The sequence below is a fragment of the Semicossyphus pulcher genome, unplaced genomic scaffold, assembly GCF_022749685.1.
Source record: "Semicossyphus pulcher isolate SPU_LCO1_2020_fin unplaced genomic scaffold, fSemPul1.0.p SCAF_21, whole genome shotgun sequence".
In the NCBI taxonomy this organism is placed as follows: Eukaryota; Metazoa; Chordata; class Actinopteri; order Labriformes; family Labridae; genus Semicossyphus; species Semicossyphus pulcher.
The window spans coordinates 4,962,749-4,981,613 of record NW_027211695.1 but is presented as its reverse complement, the minus strand read 5'-3'; the positions used below and the strand labels follow the sequence as shown (position 1 = coordinate 4,981,613).

At 46.4% G+C, this 18,865-nt stretch overlaps 1 protein-coding gene across 1 annotated transcript in view; it reads left to right on the top strand.

The window, feature by feature from the left end:
• The window catches only part of efnb3b (ephrin-B3b), an 81,471-nt gene extending 64,887 nt beyond the window's left edge, over positions 1–16,584 (top strand). Inside the window, exons 3-5 of the mRNA XM_069672110.1 lie at positions 7,786–7,878; positions 10,332–10,394; positions 14,607–16,584. Coding sequence (XP_069528211.1) covers positions 7,786–7,878; positions 10,332–10,394; positions 14,607–15,040 — 590 coding nt within the window. The 3' untranslated portion in view covers positions 15,041–16,584. The remainder of the gene's footprint in view (positions 1–7,785; positions 7,879–10,331; positions 10,395–14,606) is intronic.
• The last annotated feature ends 2,281 nt before the right edge of the window (positions 16,585–18,865 follow it).

The window sequence follows — 18,865 nt, the reverse complement described above, 5'->3', positions numbered from 1 at the left end:
CGATGGTGAGATTTTTTTTTGAGGGAAAGGGAACGGGACGTGTGGAGAAGGAATGAGAGGGAATGAATCCTTCAGCTTCGCCTCGAGGGAGAGGGGATCAGGTTATATGCTCTTCATCATCTAGATGACACGCGGAGCTCATTCAGCCTCTGGAGAGTGAGTGCTACAAATTTAAACAGGAAGGCAACTGTAAATCCCACCCCCAAGTCCCCTCTTCACCCACACACACTTCCCAGTCCACCCGAGTGACAAACATAGTTTCGTGGTTGTTTTGGAGAATGTGGTCCAAAAGCCAAACAAGTGGAACTAAAAGGAGGATTTTAAAGGCGACGCTGCTGTGGAGCAATACATTGGTTTAAGTTGGATTTGCACAGATGGGAGCACTTTGCACACACACCGACACAGGCACACACACACTGAAGCCACTCCAGCCTTAGCATGCATCAGTGTGCCCCGCAGCAAACACCCACTTCTGTTTAAGTCTTGCAGCCGCATTCGTGATTGTTGCGTTTGCTAACCTGAAACAGTCATGACGCTTGTAACATGCCATCACAAACCGGAGGAGAGCGGGGGCGCCGCTGCGCTCGAGGAACGCGAGACAGCACCGAACCAGCTTTGTTCCTCGTTTGCTTGTTTATTGATTCTGTTTAATCTGCTCTTTTGCTGCATTTGTGCTCCCTTTAATCTGGCTGCCATCGGAAAAAGTGATCCCACCCCACACTCAAACCGTGCGTGTGTTATCTGTGTGTGTGTGTGTGGTGCAGTAGCAAGATTGGACCGTTGCAGAGCTCGGCCACACATACAGTATTTATACACGACAGCAGCATGTAGGCGGCTCCACCTCAATCTCTCAGATCATAAATAAACTGCAACTTCATAACTTCTGAAATGACGAGTGACATAAAGCTGCCGGGGAGAGCCGGGGAAGAATTGAGCTGTGAGCCCCGGTTGACTCTCGTCCTTGCGATGCATTATGCATCCTGTCATCCTCAAGTAAAACATTGTAAACACATTTATTCAGTCATATGCACCATATTAAATTGACATTGGCTAGAGTTCAGTTATTTTGTTAAAGTTATTATGTTCTGCTTGCAGCTTTACAAGCAGCAGGTTTAATGGGGTTTTGTGGCCCTGGGTTTTTCCTTTCAGGCTGCACTCACGTTATTGTCTTGTCTGAGAGGAAAGCAGGCGCAAAAAAATACATGTTTATTCTAACATATGAGGCCTCTATCAATAAAACATGTGATTTTTAATTTGTGATGATTTCATTATGACACTGGAAACTGTGCACAGAATTTTGGCAGTTTTTGTTAGACCATCGTTTCTTTGGAAATCCTGAAACAAAAAGGTACACTCGGAAAGATTTTCAGTTAAATGAGTGTTTTTAATCCTCACAGCTAGAAGGTCACTGGTTCAAACCCCGGTTTGGGCAAGGTGGGCCTTTCTGTGCGTAGTCTGCATGTTCTCCTCGTGCATGCGCGGGTTCCCTCCGGGCTCTCGGGCTTCCTCCCACAGTCCAAAGACATGCTTGTGAGGTTAATTGGTGACTCTAAATTGCCCATAGGTGTGAGTGCGAAAAGTTGTCTGTCTCTACGTGTCAGCCCTGTGATTGACTGGCGACCAGTCCAGGGTGTACCCCGCCCTTTGCCCAATGACAGCTGGGATTGGCTGAACAGGATAAGCGGTGTACATAATGGATGGATGGATGGATGGAGCGTTTTTAAGTCACAACAGTGTTTGCTACCATAAGCCTAATCTACAGATTCTATATAGCGATGTAGAACCTGTAGACAGGGACGTGGATTTCAGGCGTGGCAAGTTCTGGTTTCCATTTGTCGTACGCTTGTAGTCCGAGTAATATTGAGCAATCACGTATCAGCAGGCCGTGGTGTATGCAGGAAAAACTGTCCATGAGGAGAGCAACGTAATCCGCCGTAATGACACGCCGGCTCCCACCAGCGTGATCTGACGATGATTCATCATCTTATTAATCTCTATAAACAGACATCTGCATGCTAACAGCTAACAATCTGCTCTAGAGCTAAAATTCAACTTGAGATAAATTCCCTTGACGCGGGATGACGAAAGACGCTCAGCTTTCAGATTTCCCGACTTCCTCGAATGCATCAGAAACGATGGATCCGACCGCCGTGCAACAAACGAGCATTTTAAAAGTAGTTATCGTCTCCTCTGGAGGACAGAGCTTCAGTTTTACAAATCTGCATCAGGGTGTTGAAATTTCGGCAAAGGTCAGACCCGTAAAGTCAATCACGAGAAACAATGCAGCAGCGGAAACGGGAGCGCTACAGGCCCCGGCATGTTCACAGGAGGCTATATCGTCGTCAGACTTTAGCCGATGGGATCCGAGATTGCGCTAAGCCTAGAGGAACCTTTTTAACAAGACACGACCGGAGAGAGTGACAATGAGCAGCTTATAGCCACTTATCTTTTCTGTTATTTATTGGTGGATATTCTTATGGGGCCCTGGAGTAGCTTCCCACTTTCTTGTTGATAATCCAGGCTTGGATTCAGCAGTGCATTTCTGGTTTAAACACCCCGAAACACATCCTGAAACACCATATTGCACCAAAAAGCTGGAAAAGCATTTTACACCTCAGGCTGGAAGGAGAGCGATATGAAATCAGGAAGTATAACAGCACATCTTGTGACTTCTGAGCAAAGTGAAATGTGAGTCGTGTCCCGAAGAAGACGGCTGGACGTGATGGAAATAACAACATCAGCATGTACACAAATTCACATCACTCACATAGGAGCGAGTGTTTTGCTGCGGGAGGCCGGCTGTCACTCAGCATGTGCGGAATATATAACCAGCGCTGCGAAACACACCACAGGAGGGGGAAGGAATAGAGTGGGAGGGCAAACATTGAGGCCTGGGCTGCGTCTTAATGCAAATGAAGTAGCTTTGCATAGTCCGCCACAGCCAGCGACAGTCAATACGGAGCTGAACGCATGTCAGACGTGGGGTTTTAAGTCCCCTGAAAGATATGATTCTTCATCTTTTAGTTGGATCAACTCGGAGGCTCGGCCCAGCTCTGACCTTGGCTATAACAAGAGAGAAACTCTTCATCCACTCTGTGATCGTTGCAATGGACTGGCTCCACTTCCCCGGCCTGCCTCCCTTTTGTGCAGAGCCGCGGCGCTGTGCAGCCTGATTGAGGTTGACTGCAGTATTATTTCATTAATTAAGTTTTTCCACTTCCTCCGCCTCTCCCTCCTGTCTTCCTGTCGAATGAGGGTGTCGCAGCGACGCCCTTCCTCTCCTCCGTCCTCTGGCGCTTCACATCCCCCCCCATCACTGCTGATCATTGTCTCAATTACTCATCCCTCCCTCGTCTCCCTCACTGTTCTTTCTCTCTTCTCGTCTTATCTCATCCCAAATTGCTGTACACACTCCTCCCCATTCTCCATCTCTCTTTTCTCGTCCTCCAAAATAAAAAAAAGATACCTGCATCTTTTCCATCTCTCCTGCTCTCATCTCAGCCTCTCATCAGGATTTCACAGATGTTCTGCGATTATTTCCACCTTGATTTGGTGATATTTTCCCTCCCCTCAGGTGCCAGGAAATATTCAGCGTTTTCAGTGTTTAGCAACCAAGATTGGGAGCAGGAACATTTTCGATCCAAGGACAAAGCAGCTATGATCTCTTTGTTCGCTTCTTTCCTGTGAAATTGACTTTCATAGAAATCGTGGCGTCTGCAACACGCCGAGTGGATTTCAGAGGATTTGTCGTGATACAGTTCACTGTTTTAACTAAAATTGCCTTTGTGATATTTGTGACCTGTTGATTATTATGTTAAAAAAAAATAACTCGCATTTGCAAAATCACATTCATGGAAGCTCTCGAGGTTCAATTTAGCTCTCAGTCCCTGTCTCTTTCAATGTCTCACTATCCTTTGTATCCATTACCGCTCCACTCTCCCATAATGGAGACATTAGAGTCTTTTACCTCTCTGCTATCTATCATGTCATTTAAACTCTTTCCTTTACTTTCTGTTTTTAACTTCTCTCCTTTTCCCTTCCTCCCCGTGTCCACCGAGCTCCGGGTCATCTCCATTGTCTCACACGAAGTCTCCTGCTCACATCGTATCACACACGGCTTGTCGCAAGCAATCAGTCGTCCTGCCTCGCCTCCCTGCAAGGCCTCCTCCTCCTCCTCCTTTCCGCGCCCTTGTCTTCCTCACCTCCCTCGTCTCCCGTCACCTTCTTGTCCTCCTGCGCGTGTCAGAAGTTATTACTTTCAGAAATCACAGTCTTCCTCTCTCGGATCAGTCGGGGGGGTATTTACGCCGTCCTCCATCAGCTCCTTTAATCACAACTACGACACTCGTCTTTTTTGCGGCCTACGGCTCGTCTTCATCGCGTTCCCCTCTGCTGGAGTGTAGTGTAAAAACATATAAGATAATTAAGACTGATAACAACACTATTATAATTGTATCTGTTGGTTCTCATACATTTTGCCTCAGGGCGAGAATATGTAATAAACACTGTTAAAAAAATAAGCATCGTATAAATAAATGATCACAAATAAATGGGATTCAGTACAGATTATATCTGTACAGGATTTGATGCAAATTCTGTATTGCACAGAATCTGAAGGATTAAATTACTAATTACACTTTTATCTACTTTCATGAACATTGTTATACATATTCTATCATTTATAGAATTTCATTCCATAAACTTGAGCAAATTTGTTTTTAAATGTCCAATTTACTGACGTATAAAATCATTGCTGTGGTTACATCATTCCCTATACACCTACATATTATGATAAGAAAATGACCTTCTGTTTATTCTAATAAAGAAGTAAAATGCTAACACATGTTCTCATATAGGCAGGAATGAGGATTGGGCAGGTTACAAACGTCATGTTTCATTCAAGCCACCGCCTAGTTAGACATGTTTTGTTCTAAGAACGTTGCATTGTGGTGATGTTTCGAGCGGGACGTTTTCATTTGGTTCCCAGAATGTTCCTTTTAATAACAGGAGAACGTTCTCTGAAAACATCTTCAGAAAGTTTCGGTGAGAATGTTTATTTTATATATAATTATAAATCACATTCTGATAGTTCAGACCGTACTAACATCCTGAGCAGATCCTCAGAACGTTGCAGTGATCACGTTCTACCTTTGTTTTTATGTAACACTGAGCAAATGTTTTATAAGAGGGCGTTCTGACATCCCAGGCCTCAATAACATCCTGAAAACATCTTCACAATGTTGCAGTTCAAACGTTTTATTTTAATGATAAACATCCTTAAAACGTTCTTTGAATATTAGATCAAGTCTTTCAAATGTAAGTAGAAGTTGTCGGTAATGTTAGCCGACGTGACGGGAACGTTCGCTGCTAGCTGGGTGGGCCTCATGCAAGAACATTCTTTATTTCTATCCTAAACTTCTTTTACTCTTTTCTGCTGGGTTTGGTTGAGTTAGCGCCGGATCAGTCGGAGCGCCTTCTGCAGGCTGTGAAACATGAGATGCACCGCGTCGCCTTTTCTGTTGAAGCCGGCGGTTACAAACCACCAAATCATTAGCTGTCAATCTGTTCATTTTGGCCTGCTAAAATACTTTGTGTTCAACAGATTAGTTATTTGTGCATTAAAAAATAGACAACGGTGGGCACTTGCTCGTGTTCCAAAATACATTAAACACAGGGAAACATGTCCGTGTGGTGATGATGTCGTCGCCCCCACAGAAGGCCCGCCTCTCCATTCTTCTGATTGGACAGTGAGAAGAAACGCCAATGACGTCGGGCACTTTTTGCTTGACGTTTTTTCAGCTCAAAGGTTGTGTAACTGGCTGAGTGCCACCTGTTTTCATTGACCAAGATTCAATCTTCAAACGTCTAAAGTCAGCCGGCTGGAAAACACCCCAAAGAATGCGAACATACGGTGTTTAAATATAGCAGCAAAACATTTTTCAGAGCGCTTCAGAGATTATTGTTTGAAATGATCTTTGATTCCAAAAAAGCTTCCTTTTCATGACTTATATTACAAGCCTTGAAATGTGCTCGTACCGCAGAGAAAAAAGCGAGACATTTAAGAACAGGAATGTTCATAGAAGTGGTTCTTGTGTGAGGATCAATCTTTTTTTCTGTGTAGTATCGTCCAAAACACTTGGCCACAACCTGAATATCACATCTGAGCAGCCAAAGATACAAAAAAGTACTTTTCAGTTACAGAATTATTTCTTCTTCATTGAAAAAAAAACCTCTTAGTGTAACAGAAAATATTTCTTAAGTCTCGGACAAAAAAACTTGATTGCAAAATGATTTTTTTTGACACAAATCGTAGAAAAACTCGACTGTCAAACTTTTTGTTACAGCACTTTATTTAAACCGTCTTTATATATCCCTCCATCCATCCCCGTCTCCTGGCTTTCCCACCATACTGCTGTTCGCCGTGACCTCCGCCTGCTTCTCTCCTCCTCTGCTTTCACACTCTGCGTCCTGCAGGGATGGAGGGAGAGAGAGAGAGAGAGGGAGAGAGGGAGGTGTTAGAAGTAAAGCTGCCTCTTTTTCACACCTCTATTTCTCCCTCTCTCTCTCTCTCTCCGGAGCCTTCCGCCATCCCTCCCTTTCTGCATCACTTCAGACAGGCTAATCTATAGCCTGAAGCGAATTGGCGGGGGGAAAATGATTTTTATATTTCTTTAAGGAGACAAGGTGAGGGTTAGCCCCGAGGGCTATAACGGGGAAAATAAGGAGAGGCGGGCGGTGTGTGCAGGGGTGTGTGAGGAAGGACGAAGAACATGTTGACTGTCTTTTTTTTTTTTTACTCGTAACTGTGGCAGCATTCTTAATTTTAAGGCCTCTCTCACCTTTTCACCTCCACCCGCGTCTACTCTCTAGTCCTCTCTTCCCCCTGTTTGATCCCTCCATCCTCATCCTCTCTGTGTGTTCCTGCTTCAGCCTCTGTGACCCGCGGTCCAGTGATCTTTAATGCATGCACTGACATGCTTTATGTAAGAAGAGGAAGTGTTACAGGAATTCGTGCACACGCCCCCTCCTTGCCTGTGCACTTTGTCAGCACCACTTGACCTCCTTTGGCCTCCTTCCTAGCTGCACTAGAAAGACTCCTGAACAGGTCGGGTGGTTGGATTGTTGCATTTGATTTGCATTGACAGCTTGGCATATTAAATCCCTCATTGCATGTACTAATACATCAGCCCCTCACTTTTCGAATAGAAAAATAGCTTTAATTCCTTTTAATTAAAGCATAAGCAGTGATAGTAATAGGGTATTACCAACTTTAACTCATTAAAAAACTCCAACCAATCAGGTCGAGTTTCTCTCTACACACACTGTTTTGTGTCTCGGGGGCTCAACTTTATTTCTCATGCGCTCTTGATTGGATTACCATCCCCCTTTTTTCCCCCATCAGCCAGCCTCTGCCTCTCTAAATTACCCCCCCTCTCCTGCTATTCCTCCAGCCCCGGCAGCAATTGCAGCTGACTGAAGGCGGTTGAGTCCATGCAGCGGTGGCGGGGGTGTTAATGAATTCCAGCGCACTGCTAAATGAGGACTTATTAAAGCGCTGCCCGCCTTGTAGTTTGACATTTCAGAGCTTCTGGTGGAGTTTTAAATCGCTGCCTCTGCAAATGTCACTTGCTGACTCTCTGGAATGGCCGACCGAGTGAATAGACGCTATTGTTGGCGGCGGGTATGGATTGAAAGAGAGTGCATTTTTGTGGCTTGAATGTATGGGTTCGTGTATCTGTGTGTGTTTATAGCTACCTGGCTAATCGTGTGCTTCTGTCCCTGCAGCTACGTCAGACGGGACACGCCAAGGCCTGGATAGCATGAGGGGCGGAGTGTGTGCCACGCAAGGCATGAAGGTGGTCCTGAAAGTGGGGCAGAGTAAGTTTCCTCACCTTCTTCCTGCACACACACACATCTACAACTCCAGCACACACATTGCTATGCTAACACACACAGTATGACTAACACACGTTGGCTCCAGCTCATTGCATCTCACATCATCTCCCATCTGTACTGTACAGAGCGGCTCGCAGTCATTACTGCACCTTATCTGACATGAAGCCTCTTCTTCTTTTTAAATCCGCTCTTTTCTTCCACGCGTGTACAAAACGCACACACACACACGCATGTACATGACCTCCTTGTGTGTGTGTTCTCACTCAGAGTATTAGAGCTTGTTAAGTGGTGAGAACAGCGGAGAAGTGTGGGATCAGTCAGCTCTAATGAGCCCTGTTGACTCCCCTCACACTCTGCCTTTTAACTACTACTGACTCATGCTGGACACACACACTCACACACACACACATTAAAACGCACATATCTCACAGTGTGCTACATTCATTAAGGGCTCGCACGTGCGAGTACTGCAGACGTGCGGGGCACATGTACACACAGCAACACACGTTCCCCCCGCGCGGCAGACCTGCCAGCTCCGGCCCGATAACAAAATGAGTCCATTCAGTGTTAAAGCACACAGTCAGGGATTTTTAATGACTCGTAGCTGCACACACCTCTAATTTGTTTGGAAAATATTCCCAGGTAATGACCCTCACATGCACTTTTTTTTTCAGACAAGCAGCAGAAAAAAGGCCCATTTAAGCATTTTCACTGACCTGCACATTCCTGCACATAATAGGCACCTGTCCTTCACACGACCCCCCTCACACGCACGCTCGCCTATTTCTATTTCTTTAGCCGTATCCCGTGTTATCAGGCCTTGTGTATTGTTGGTGCTCTTCATCAAAGGGCCACATTGCGCTGCTGTCGCTCTATCAGCCCTTAACATCAACATAGTCAGCTTAGCTCAATAGAAGACCCGCCACACACGCTCGCTCTGTCCCCTGGCCTTTTCACTACACGGGCGCACACACACACGCCACTTTAACACAACTCTATGAGGTTCTTAGATGCACAACACATCTTTCCTTCCTGTTTCATCTTCCGTCTTTATCTCTTCCCTCCGCTGACCTTCCTTCACCTCTTCTCTATTCCCTTCCTTTTTTATCCCCTTTTCAATTGAGCGACATTGCTCGCTTCCTTTTCAAATTCCCCTTTTCCCCGTCCTCATCACTTCCCGTTCATTTTGCATGCCGGCCGCCTCTCCCCCCGCAACTCTCCCTCTCAATCCCCCTCTCTGTTATTTTCACTCCTCTCCTCTGTCTTTCTGTCTTATCTGCTACGTGGCTGAAAGGTCACGTCTGTGTTGTTTGTCGTCTAAATAAGCGGCGTGCCGCCTCGTGGTGATCTCTGATGAGATATGGCGCTCTGCTTCGCTCTGAGGAACACACGCACACAAACACACCCGCGAAAAACACACTTTCACACTTAGCCCGCACACATTCATTGACCTGTCTTCTCTTATTTTATTCTTTATCTATCTTGCTTGCTCTCTGTCTTCGACACACACACACACCGTCAGAACCTAGCCCCTGCTGACCACACAGCAGGGCGAGCGGAGGGGCAGTTTCTATTGATCCAGACAGCACCGCCCCTAACTTCTATTTGGTTGACTGTCATGAGGGAGCTGCCGGCCAATAGCCTCGCTTTCCTCTAAATGTCAGTATGTATAGGTTAATGGCTGCGCACACACGCACACACACATGCGCCTCTTTGTGCTCGGGTGTGATCAATGCGTGTTTGCGTGGGTTTACTGTACTGTTACATCCATAAGCACCCCGTGGTCAGATCTATTTTGTTCTCCCCTTCTGCTGCGATGACCAATAACAGACTTTCTTTGTAAAACGTTGCATAAAGTGCAGCGCCGAGCAGTCACGTCCAAATATATAACTCCGCTCTCGCTGCCGTCGGTGGGCCAGATGGCTCGCGAGCGTACAAAATCATTATTTTCTGAACCATCTCTTTCAGCCGTGAGGAGCGGCACTTCTACAATAGCTGCATCTGTGTGTGTGTGTGTGTGAGTGTGTGTGTTTGCATGTGTCACATAAATGCACTTTAATGCCATCACCATTACTGAGGGCTTGCTAGACAGATGGCCTTATTTAGCGACTACAGATTACAAGCCGTTATGGCCTTGTGTAAATTCATTCTGGCCAAAACAACAAACGGCCTCTCTTTAGTTTCCCATTCAAACAAATGGAAAAGTGCTCCTACACGGCACAAGGAGGCCCAATCAATATGTGCTGGCCTATAATGGGAACGGGAGGGAGGGAAGCCTTTAATAAAGCTCCTCTGGTTGATTCCTCTCTCTGGCTGCCTCTCTGTTTGCTAATGTCACTTATTGGTTCCAATTCTGACAGACTTGGCTGTCGGAGACGATCGCGCCCGTCTCTGTATTTCTGCCATCCTGTTAATATTTCAATCTCCTCCTTTAGGCCAATACGGGTTGCCTCCGAAGAAGGATCCGCCGGCGGGACGCACCACCAGCAGAAACCCAGGTGAGCAAGGAGACCGAGTGGAGATCCACAAAATGGATGGAGTGAATAAGACTGGTAGATAAAAAGAAAAGCAGCAGGGAGAGGGAGGGAGGAGGCGACAGATGGAGAATGTGCAGCGGTGACATCTGTGGATCTCTCTATTTAATTCCGTATCTTTCTCTCTCTCTCTCTCTCTCTCTCACTCAATCCCTCTTCTCCTCGTCTCTGCGCCCGGCCCTCCGAGCTAAGTGCTGCAGGCGGGGAATGGATGGCTAATAGCTACCTTGGGAGAAGGACGAGAAAAAGAGAGAGGGGGGAAAGAAAGAAGCAGGAGAGAGAGGGCAGCAAAGAGAGAGGGGCCAGACCGGCGGCGACATTTCAGAGAATTATTATTGTCATTATTTTGGGTGGCCTGGATTCTGTGGTTCCGTCACAAGAGAGAGAACGAAAGAATGAAGGGAAGGAATTATGGAAAGATGAGGGGAGGGAGAAGTTGAGACAAAGGGGAGTGATGGAGCGGAGTAAGGAAGAGGCGCATAAAGAGGATAAAGAAAGGAATAATTGAAAAGCAAAGAGGAGAAGGGAATAGAACAAGGAGATGGAAATGGAAAGAGGCTGGATTCATGCCTCAAAGTCATTCAGCCGAGGAGAAAAACACCATCTATTGTGTTCCTTCCTTTTTTTTCTTGGGGTGGCGAATCTGTGTACAATACCAAATGTGCGAATTGGGGCATTCACACGTCGTCTTATCACATGTCCATACCTCAAATAGGTGAGAACTGTACGTGTGAAGTCGGCAACAATAGGATGCATTGTTTTTACTCGAATGAGACGAATAACACCGGACGCACGACCGGGCTGATTTACATCACACACGTAATGAGGGAGTTTACACATTTTTGACTCAAAGTCAAGGACACATCAGGACACACAAGTGTTTTTATAATGTCTGTATCCTCACGTGAATACAGCGGAAATCATTTGCACAGGAACATTAGTAATTATTCACAGATAAATGATGCTTTCTAGAGACGTAACAGCATTAAAACATACCTTCATTGAATGGGCTGATAAGCATTATGATAAACCGTGGCTCAGAGGTGGGTGGGGTCGCCCCCCAGTCAGAAAGCCCGAGGTTCTAATCCCCAGCTCCTCCGGTCTACATGTAGAAGTATCCTCGGGCGAGATACCGATCCCCCTGTGGCTCCCGAGGCGTAGCCGTCGGGTGTGAAAGTGTGAAAATGTATAAAAATGATGATGGCGCCGGCGTTAGTGTATGAACGTGTGTGTGAAAGGGTTTAAAGCACCTATAAGTGCTAGAAAGCCGCTATATAAGTGCAGTCCATTTAAACTAACCTCATTATGGGGCGATGCATTCGTGCAGTGTTGGGGAAAAGCTGCAAGTAGATGACGGTCATCAATAATCATTGACTCTGATCTCTGTCTGCGATTCTTACACAGTAATTCATTAAGTTTTGGAAGTGGGCAGAGGGTGTGATGCGGCTGGGGACGGATGGTAGGAGGAGGGTTTATTGAAAACAAGTCGCTCAGAGCAGCTCGTTAAAAAAGCAAACACAAGAACTGCTTCTGAAGTTTTGAACCACTTCACTCTTGATTTGTATGAACTTTGAGCTCGCGAACTTTGAGTTGTTTTCCCTCTTTTGCTACCAACAACGCTCACCAGAGCCAAAACTCTGAGAGGACATCGCACACACGCTGCTAGCTCGCTCTTTACAGGGGTTGAAGGTCTGGTTGTCATCTGTCGAACACAAACAGGAAGTAGAAGTTACCACAGCAGCATGGTTTCACATGACAGCTTTGTCACAACAGCCTGTGGGCTTTAGATGCGAATAGTTTGAGGTTCAATATTCAGATTTATTCTCAGTAACTTTTCCGATTGCGTGAGCAGTGCAGGATAAAGCTGTTAAGTTTACCTCATGATCTGATATGAAGGCCGGGCACTGTGTGCGACTTAAGAGTAATAAGGCAATATGTTGCAGCGTCGCAGGGTAGTTAGATGGAGGAAGAACGAGGCCGAGGCGACGTGCGTTGCTAGCTCGACAGAGCCCAGATTTATTTCCAGCTAACCCGAGGTTTAGGCGTCCGCAGAAAACAACAGAACAGGGCGGCTCAGTCGGTTCGCACCAGCTCAGCATGCGTCTTCTCACGACAGTGGACACCTCCCTCAAAAACACAACAGAAGATTACAGTAGATACAGTTTAAGACAGCAGCCTTCCTACTCGACCCCATCTCCATCAGTATAAAGTACAGATATATATGTGACACAGATCTGATCGTTAGAAAAAACAACAACAGCTAAAGACTAGAAATGGCAACGGTGTCAGGAGTTAATGCAACCACATAGTCCCTTATGCCCGACCAGATGGAGGCCCCCCCGGTGCAAATCAAGCCCCCTTTGCATCACCACAGCGGTGCACAAAACTCCCACAGAGTTCACGTAGATGGGAAGAGACAAATTGATTCATAAAAGAAACAGGAAGCAATGCTGAAATGCCACGATGCATCAGCGTTACTGATGCTCCATTATTCATGTAATCTTGTCACATCCTCTTAACTGTGTTCATATAAGGGGTGTTGATGGAGACGCGCACTAATTTGCTCTTTATTTAAACATATTAGACGTAAAACAGTTTAGTTGAATAACAACAAGTTCCCCAACAACTACACCGACAAGACGAGCTACTTCCTGAATGTGAAATCTACGAAAGAAGCTCAAAATCACGGATAAGACTGTTATCTCCCTGACCTGTTCATTCATTGTAACCTGTAGGATTGCACTCTCCAAGGTAATATTCTCTGATGATTTAAAAAAGCTGGAGGCAAGGGGCAAAAAAGGCTTCAAAGTCTGAACTAGTCTGATAAAAAAAAAGGAAACAAAGGACGGACTAGGAGGCGGAAGATACGGGGAGCGAGAGGAGAAGGTGGAGGAGGAGAGGTGAAGGATGAGGAGATAATAAAGAGAGCCGGTGAAAGGCGGCAATCATAATGGAGATGGAGAATGAGGGATATTGGGTTAATGGAGGGAGGAAGAAAGCGGGAGGAGGAGAAGGGAGTGTAATCGACGTCTGGCATTAGCGCTTTGCTCCCAGTCAATCCGACACGACGGGGGGGCCTCGCAGAAGGGGCACGAGGCGTGTTTGCATGTATTTGCTTGCATGGTTGTGTGTGCACGCTTATCCATATGTGTGTTTCTCGGTTACGAGGCGCTGAGCTCAGAGCAAGGTAGGTCATTACGGCTACAATAACCCGAAAGGAGACAGAACCACGGAGCGAGGAAGCGCAGGAGACACAGGAGAGACACAGACGGGGAGAAAGGAAAGGGATGTGTGCCAAGAATAATGATAGACCAATCCAAAGGCTCTATATAGAAGGGACTCGCATTACCAGCCTTAACCAGTTCGCCACACACATTCACACGGTCCGGTGCCAAAGCCCTGCTCTGTAAACACACACAGATGCCGCACACACATTCACGCATCCAGAATCAGAATCCACCTGCTGAGTTCTGACCCGGGCTCCTGCAGAGAAAAACTGCGAGCTCCGGGGTTGTGGAGATCTTAAGTTTCAGGCAGACAGAGGCAGCGATCGCCAGCAAACAGAAAGATAGCGTGACAGACAGTTTGATAAACAGACAGACAGATAAAAAGACAGACAGGCAGGCAGGAAGGCCAGCGGGCAGGCGGAGTGTGTGGTCTAGCGGTTGAAGCAGAGCGGGGAGGCGCTCTTTATGTGGCTGGCTGTAATGCTAAGTAAATACAGTTGTTAAGGTTAGGGAAATAGAGTGTGTTACCTTGACACACACTGCGGCTTAGCCGGGCCGTCCACAAGAGTATATACTGTACAGTACCCTCACACTCACACAGAGAGTCTCCAGACAGGCCTCTCTCCCTTTTATATGCACTGCTGTCCACTTCACTGCATCAATAAAGAGACCACATATAAGCGTCTGTGAGATTTGCTGCATACTTACTGCATTCCACTGGGTTAAGTCTGTGCAGCCGCGACTAGCAGAGCTCAACCATGGCCATTACTCACGTTATTGTGGTGCAGATCCATACGGATCGGTATGGTAATTTAAAAGCTCATAAAAACACAAATTGTGAAATCATGCTGTGTTATTGCTCTGTTATATCCGTGATGATTAATACGCATGTAAGCAGCGTGGAATACTGTGGATGTTGGAGTAAGATTGTTTTGTGATTTCCTTTCAGGCGGCGCAGGAAACTCCACCCAGTCTCGAGGACCCAACACCTTCGGCAGCGAGGGCAGCGGCGAGAACGGGCCCTTTCAAACCTCAAACATCGCCGTTATTGCTGGCGCAGCCGGAGGCTCTGCCTTCCTCCTGCTGGTCACAGCTGTGATCTGCGTCGTGTGCTACAGGCGGCGGCACGCCAAGCACTCGGACACCCACCACCCTCCTCTTTCGCTGTCCTCGCTCACCAGCCCCAAGCGGGGAGGGGGCGGGGGCATCTCCAGCTCCAACAACAATGGTTCTGAGCCGAGCGACATCATCATCCCTCTGCGGACGTCGGACTCAGCCTACTGCCCGCACTACGAGAAGGTGAGCGGAGACTACGGGCACCCCGTCTACATCGTACAGGAGATGCCGCCTCAGAGCCCGGCTAACATCTACTACAAAGTATGAGACGGCCGCTGCTCCGGCCGACTGGACATGCCCACCTCCCTCTTCCCGTTACCAACCAATCCCTTGCTCCATATGAAGACACAGCAAAGCTCGCCATCACAGCTCCGACCCTGAACCCCCCAATACTACTAGTAATGTCCCAAGGACCCCCCACTCACTGCCCTGTGAGCCCAGTAAAAGTTGTGTGTCTAGCTGAACAAACCACCCAGAGCCATTCTTACACAACTGGGGCACTAAGTGTGTGTTAAGGGCAACGCTGTATTCGTACATAGCCCTTCTTAACAAGGCCCTCATGAATGGGCTTAAGCCTCTGAGTGCCCCCTTCTTGTTCCTCAGAGCTGAACGAGCCCTCACCGTTGCTGAAATGAAGAGTTGTTCCCATGATGCCTGTATGTTTGTGTGTGTGAAAACGCACTTTGTTTCTGGGAGTATGGACCAGGCGTCGGGACACGAGATGTTTTACAAAAGAAAAAAAAATTGACAGAAAAGGACAAGTTAAAAAAAACTAAACCCCCTTTTTGTGCCGGAGAACTCTGACTCCCAGAGGCCATACCTGCCTAGCTCACCGCCCCGCCCTCTCAGAGCTCCATCAGCCAAACAGAGACCGGCTTCTGCCACTAAATCACCAATAGGATTCTAGTTTGTTCGTGTTTGTTTCTCCTGAGAAAAATGGGGGCCTCGGACTCACACAATCAGCAAGCCCAGGCGGCGGTCACATGACCAGGCCCAGGCCTGAGGAGGTCTGACCAATCGGTGACACTCAGAATCTTGTATATTTTAATAATGTGTGTGTGTGACTGCGCGAGTGTGCATACGACTTGGATAATAATTATGGCGCTGCTGCTCCACATTAGACGTGTGTGTGCAGTTAGTGCGCTTCAGTACAGCAAGTTTGCATATGAGTTTGCATATGCGTGCGTGGGGTTTAGTTTGTGTGTGTACGCTTTGTGTGTGAATGGATGTGCGTATGCGTGCGTTCTTTAGACTTGTCTTAAATACCAAAACACAAAATAGTGAGCGAATATCAAAAAAGTGAGATTTTTTATCGCTATCAACACTTATAGATTATATATATGAATATCCAGTAAATAATTTCTAGATGTTTCTTTCTGTTTTCTATTGTTTTATTATTTTTACCCTCTCTGTTAAACTACACTTCTGTTGCTAGACATTTTTTATCTGCTGTTTTTGTTTTTCACAACTTAGAATGACCTTGTTTCCTTCCTTCCCCCCTTTGCGTTGTATATTAATTTAATCCCCTTTTTAATTTTCCCGGCGAACAGAGGTTGTGTCTCTCTTCCTCTCTTCCCTCTCTCATTCACTCCCTCCCTCCCTCCCCCCTCTCCTCCCCCCTCCCACCCCTCTAGGGTCTCTGAACTCTGTGTATATTTTTATAGCTCCTTGTACTATGCTGTAGTTTTGAAGTTTAGACCTCGTTTGTGGAAGTGTTGAGGTAGAACCATCTATGAAAGTTTTTTTTTTCAAACGCTTTTTTTGAAACGCAGAAGTGAAAAGAAGTGAGGGGCGGGGGGGGTGATGGTAGGGAAGAGGGGGGGATGAAATGAAAAAGAAGAATAAAGGAAAAGAACAGGGCGGGAGAGAGTGCTGTCTGGGGAGGAGGCATAAAGCGGCGTCTGAATGCAGAACTTTAAAAAAAAAAAAAAAAGAGAGAGAGAGGAAGGGAGGGAGGGAGACGAAGAAAGAAAAGACTGTGAAGGAATTGCACACTAAAGAAAAAGAAGCTGAGGGGAGGGGAGGATGGGAGCGGCAGGAGTGAGAGATGAAGGATCCAAAGGATGGAGAGAGCAGATGAAAGAGTGGCTGGAGAAGGAGAGAAACCTTTTCTTTGAACGGAGGGTCTGAACCTCCTGAACGGAGGCGATGGACCAACAGCCAAAACGGATTTCTGAGGAGTTGAACTTTAACCACGGAAAGGAGAGATTTCATCACACACTCTCTCTCTCTCTCACACACACACACACACACACACACACACACACGCAGATGTGACTCAGTCACACTTTATGTTAACGTGAGGTGGCGCATTTCAGATTCTTTCCACCAAAATTTGTGTTGAAATGCATCTCTGTTTCACACACACACACACTCTCATTTATAATAAAGACACGCACAGTACACAGCGAGGCGCGGACACACACAAGAGAAATCCCCCGGCAGTCAGTACACGCTGTTTCTCTCTGTTTGACACACGCACACACACAGCCTCCCACACAACCCAACACAAATTTCACACCTTTTAATGACTGTCACAAATGCCTACTGATTGCATTGAGTGACATATATTCTCTCTCGCTCTCGCTCAAACACATCACGCAAACACTTTCACCCACACGCGACAAAAAACGCTGATTGCTTTCATATGACTCTCTGTGATTAAGACTAACCCGATGGACATGGGAGGGATGAAAAGAGCCTTTCGCCTCTCCTCTACACACACACACACACACACAGAATCAAACAAACACGCTAGTGCCCAGCACCTCAACCTAGAGGGCAATAACACAACGCTGTGTTCAGAGGTGCAATGTGTTCACATGTGCATACTAAAAAAGCTGTTTTGTGTTGCTCAAACATGTTTATTGCTTATGTGTAAACTGGGTGGCAGTGGAGACCTTAAGTTTTATTTTTTCAGACACACACACACACACGCTCACATAAGGCCTCCCGTGATGTAGCCATGTTTTCTGTGTGACGCCAGTGTTAAATCTGGACCTTACAGCATTTCTCAACTGTGTTTTGTATCATCATATAATAAGATATCCTTCATAAAGTGTCACATTTGTCTGATATGACTTTGTTCGAAACATGATGATGTTCAGATATGTTTTTGTACCATGAAAGAGTTTGGATTGTATTTGACTGTATCGGAATTGATTTAAAAAATGAAATGGGAGGAAAACACCTCAAATTCTTCTTTTTGTACAACTACCGACTTGTGTTTCCTTTTCTTTAATGTATGCTGTTAAGTCTATGTCTATTTAAACATGCTCAGAGTACCTAAAATATCCTCCAAGCCAAATGAAGTGTCTGTTTCTCTCTCTTCAACAACTACTCTTTGGAGCCTCCCAGTCCAAAATGATGACAGTATTTTTTCAAACATGGCTGCTGCCACGAGAGGGGAAACTAAACTTCTTGGACTTAACGGTGCCGACTCCGACGAAAAAGAAGCCACTGCCCTGTTTTCAGTCCACTTCGCTCCCCGCTCCCTCTCAGCAGAATGTCAAGTATCTCCAGTTTTTTTTCTGTATTGTTTGATTTTCATGTTGTCGTTCTTTCAAAGTTGTGTCTCTGGCTCTCACTGTTTGTGTTTGACTAGCCGACTCGACATGTTGGCTCTTCTAAAAACCACGGACACGGCCACTGGTTGTCATGTTGAAAAAAGAAAAGTGCTGTTTCTACGGAACGGGGACGAGAGAGAGAGAGAAAAAAAAAGCTACCGCCGAGCCCCCTCACCTCTCCGTTGGTGAAAGTGTGCGTGTATGTGTGTGTGTAAATGTGTGTGAGTGCGTGTTTCTTTGTGCCAATAGACAGCGAGCGGAGGCCGCGGTGCGAGGTGGCGTTCGTATGTAACGTGTTGAGACTTTGTATTTGGGACAGCTCTGTGTGAGAAGGGTTTTTTTGTGTCCTCTCCTCCTCTTCTTCTCTCCTCCTTACCCCCTTGTCTACTCATCACCCCTGAACCCTCCCCCCCCTTCTCTCCCTTTCCTGTGCCCCTCCCCCCAACACACCTCTAAAGAGAGGAAAAAACTAGTACATTCCTGGTTTGGAAAAAAAGGTTGAATAAAAAAACAAACAAAAATGTTT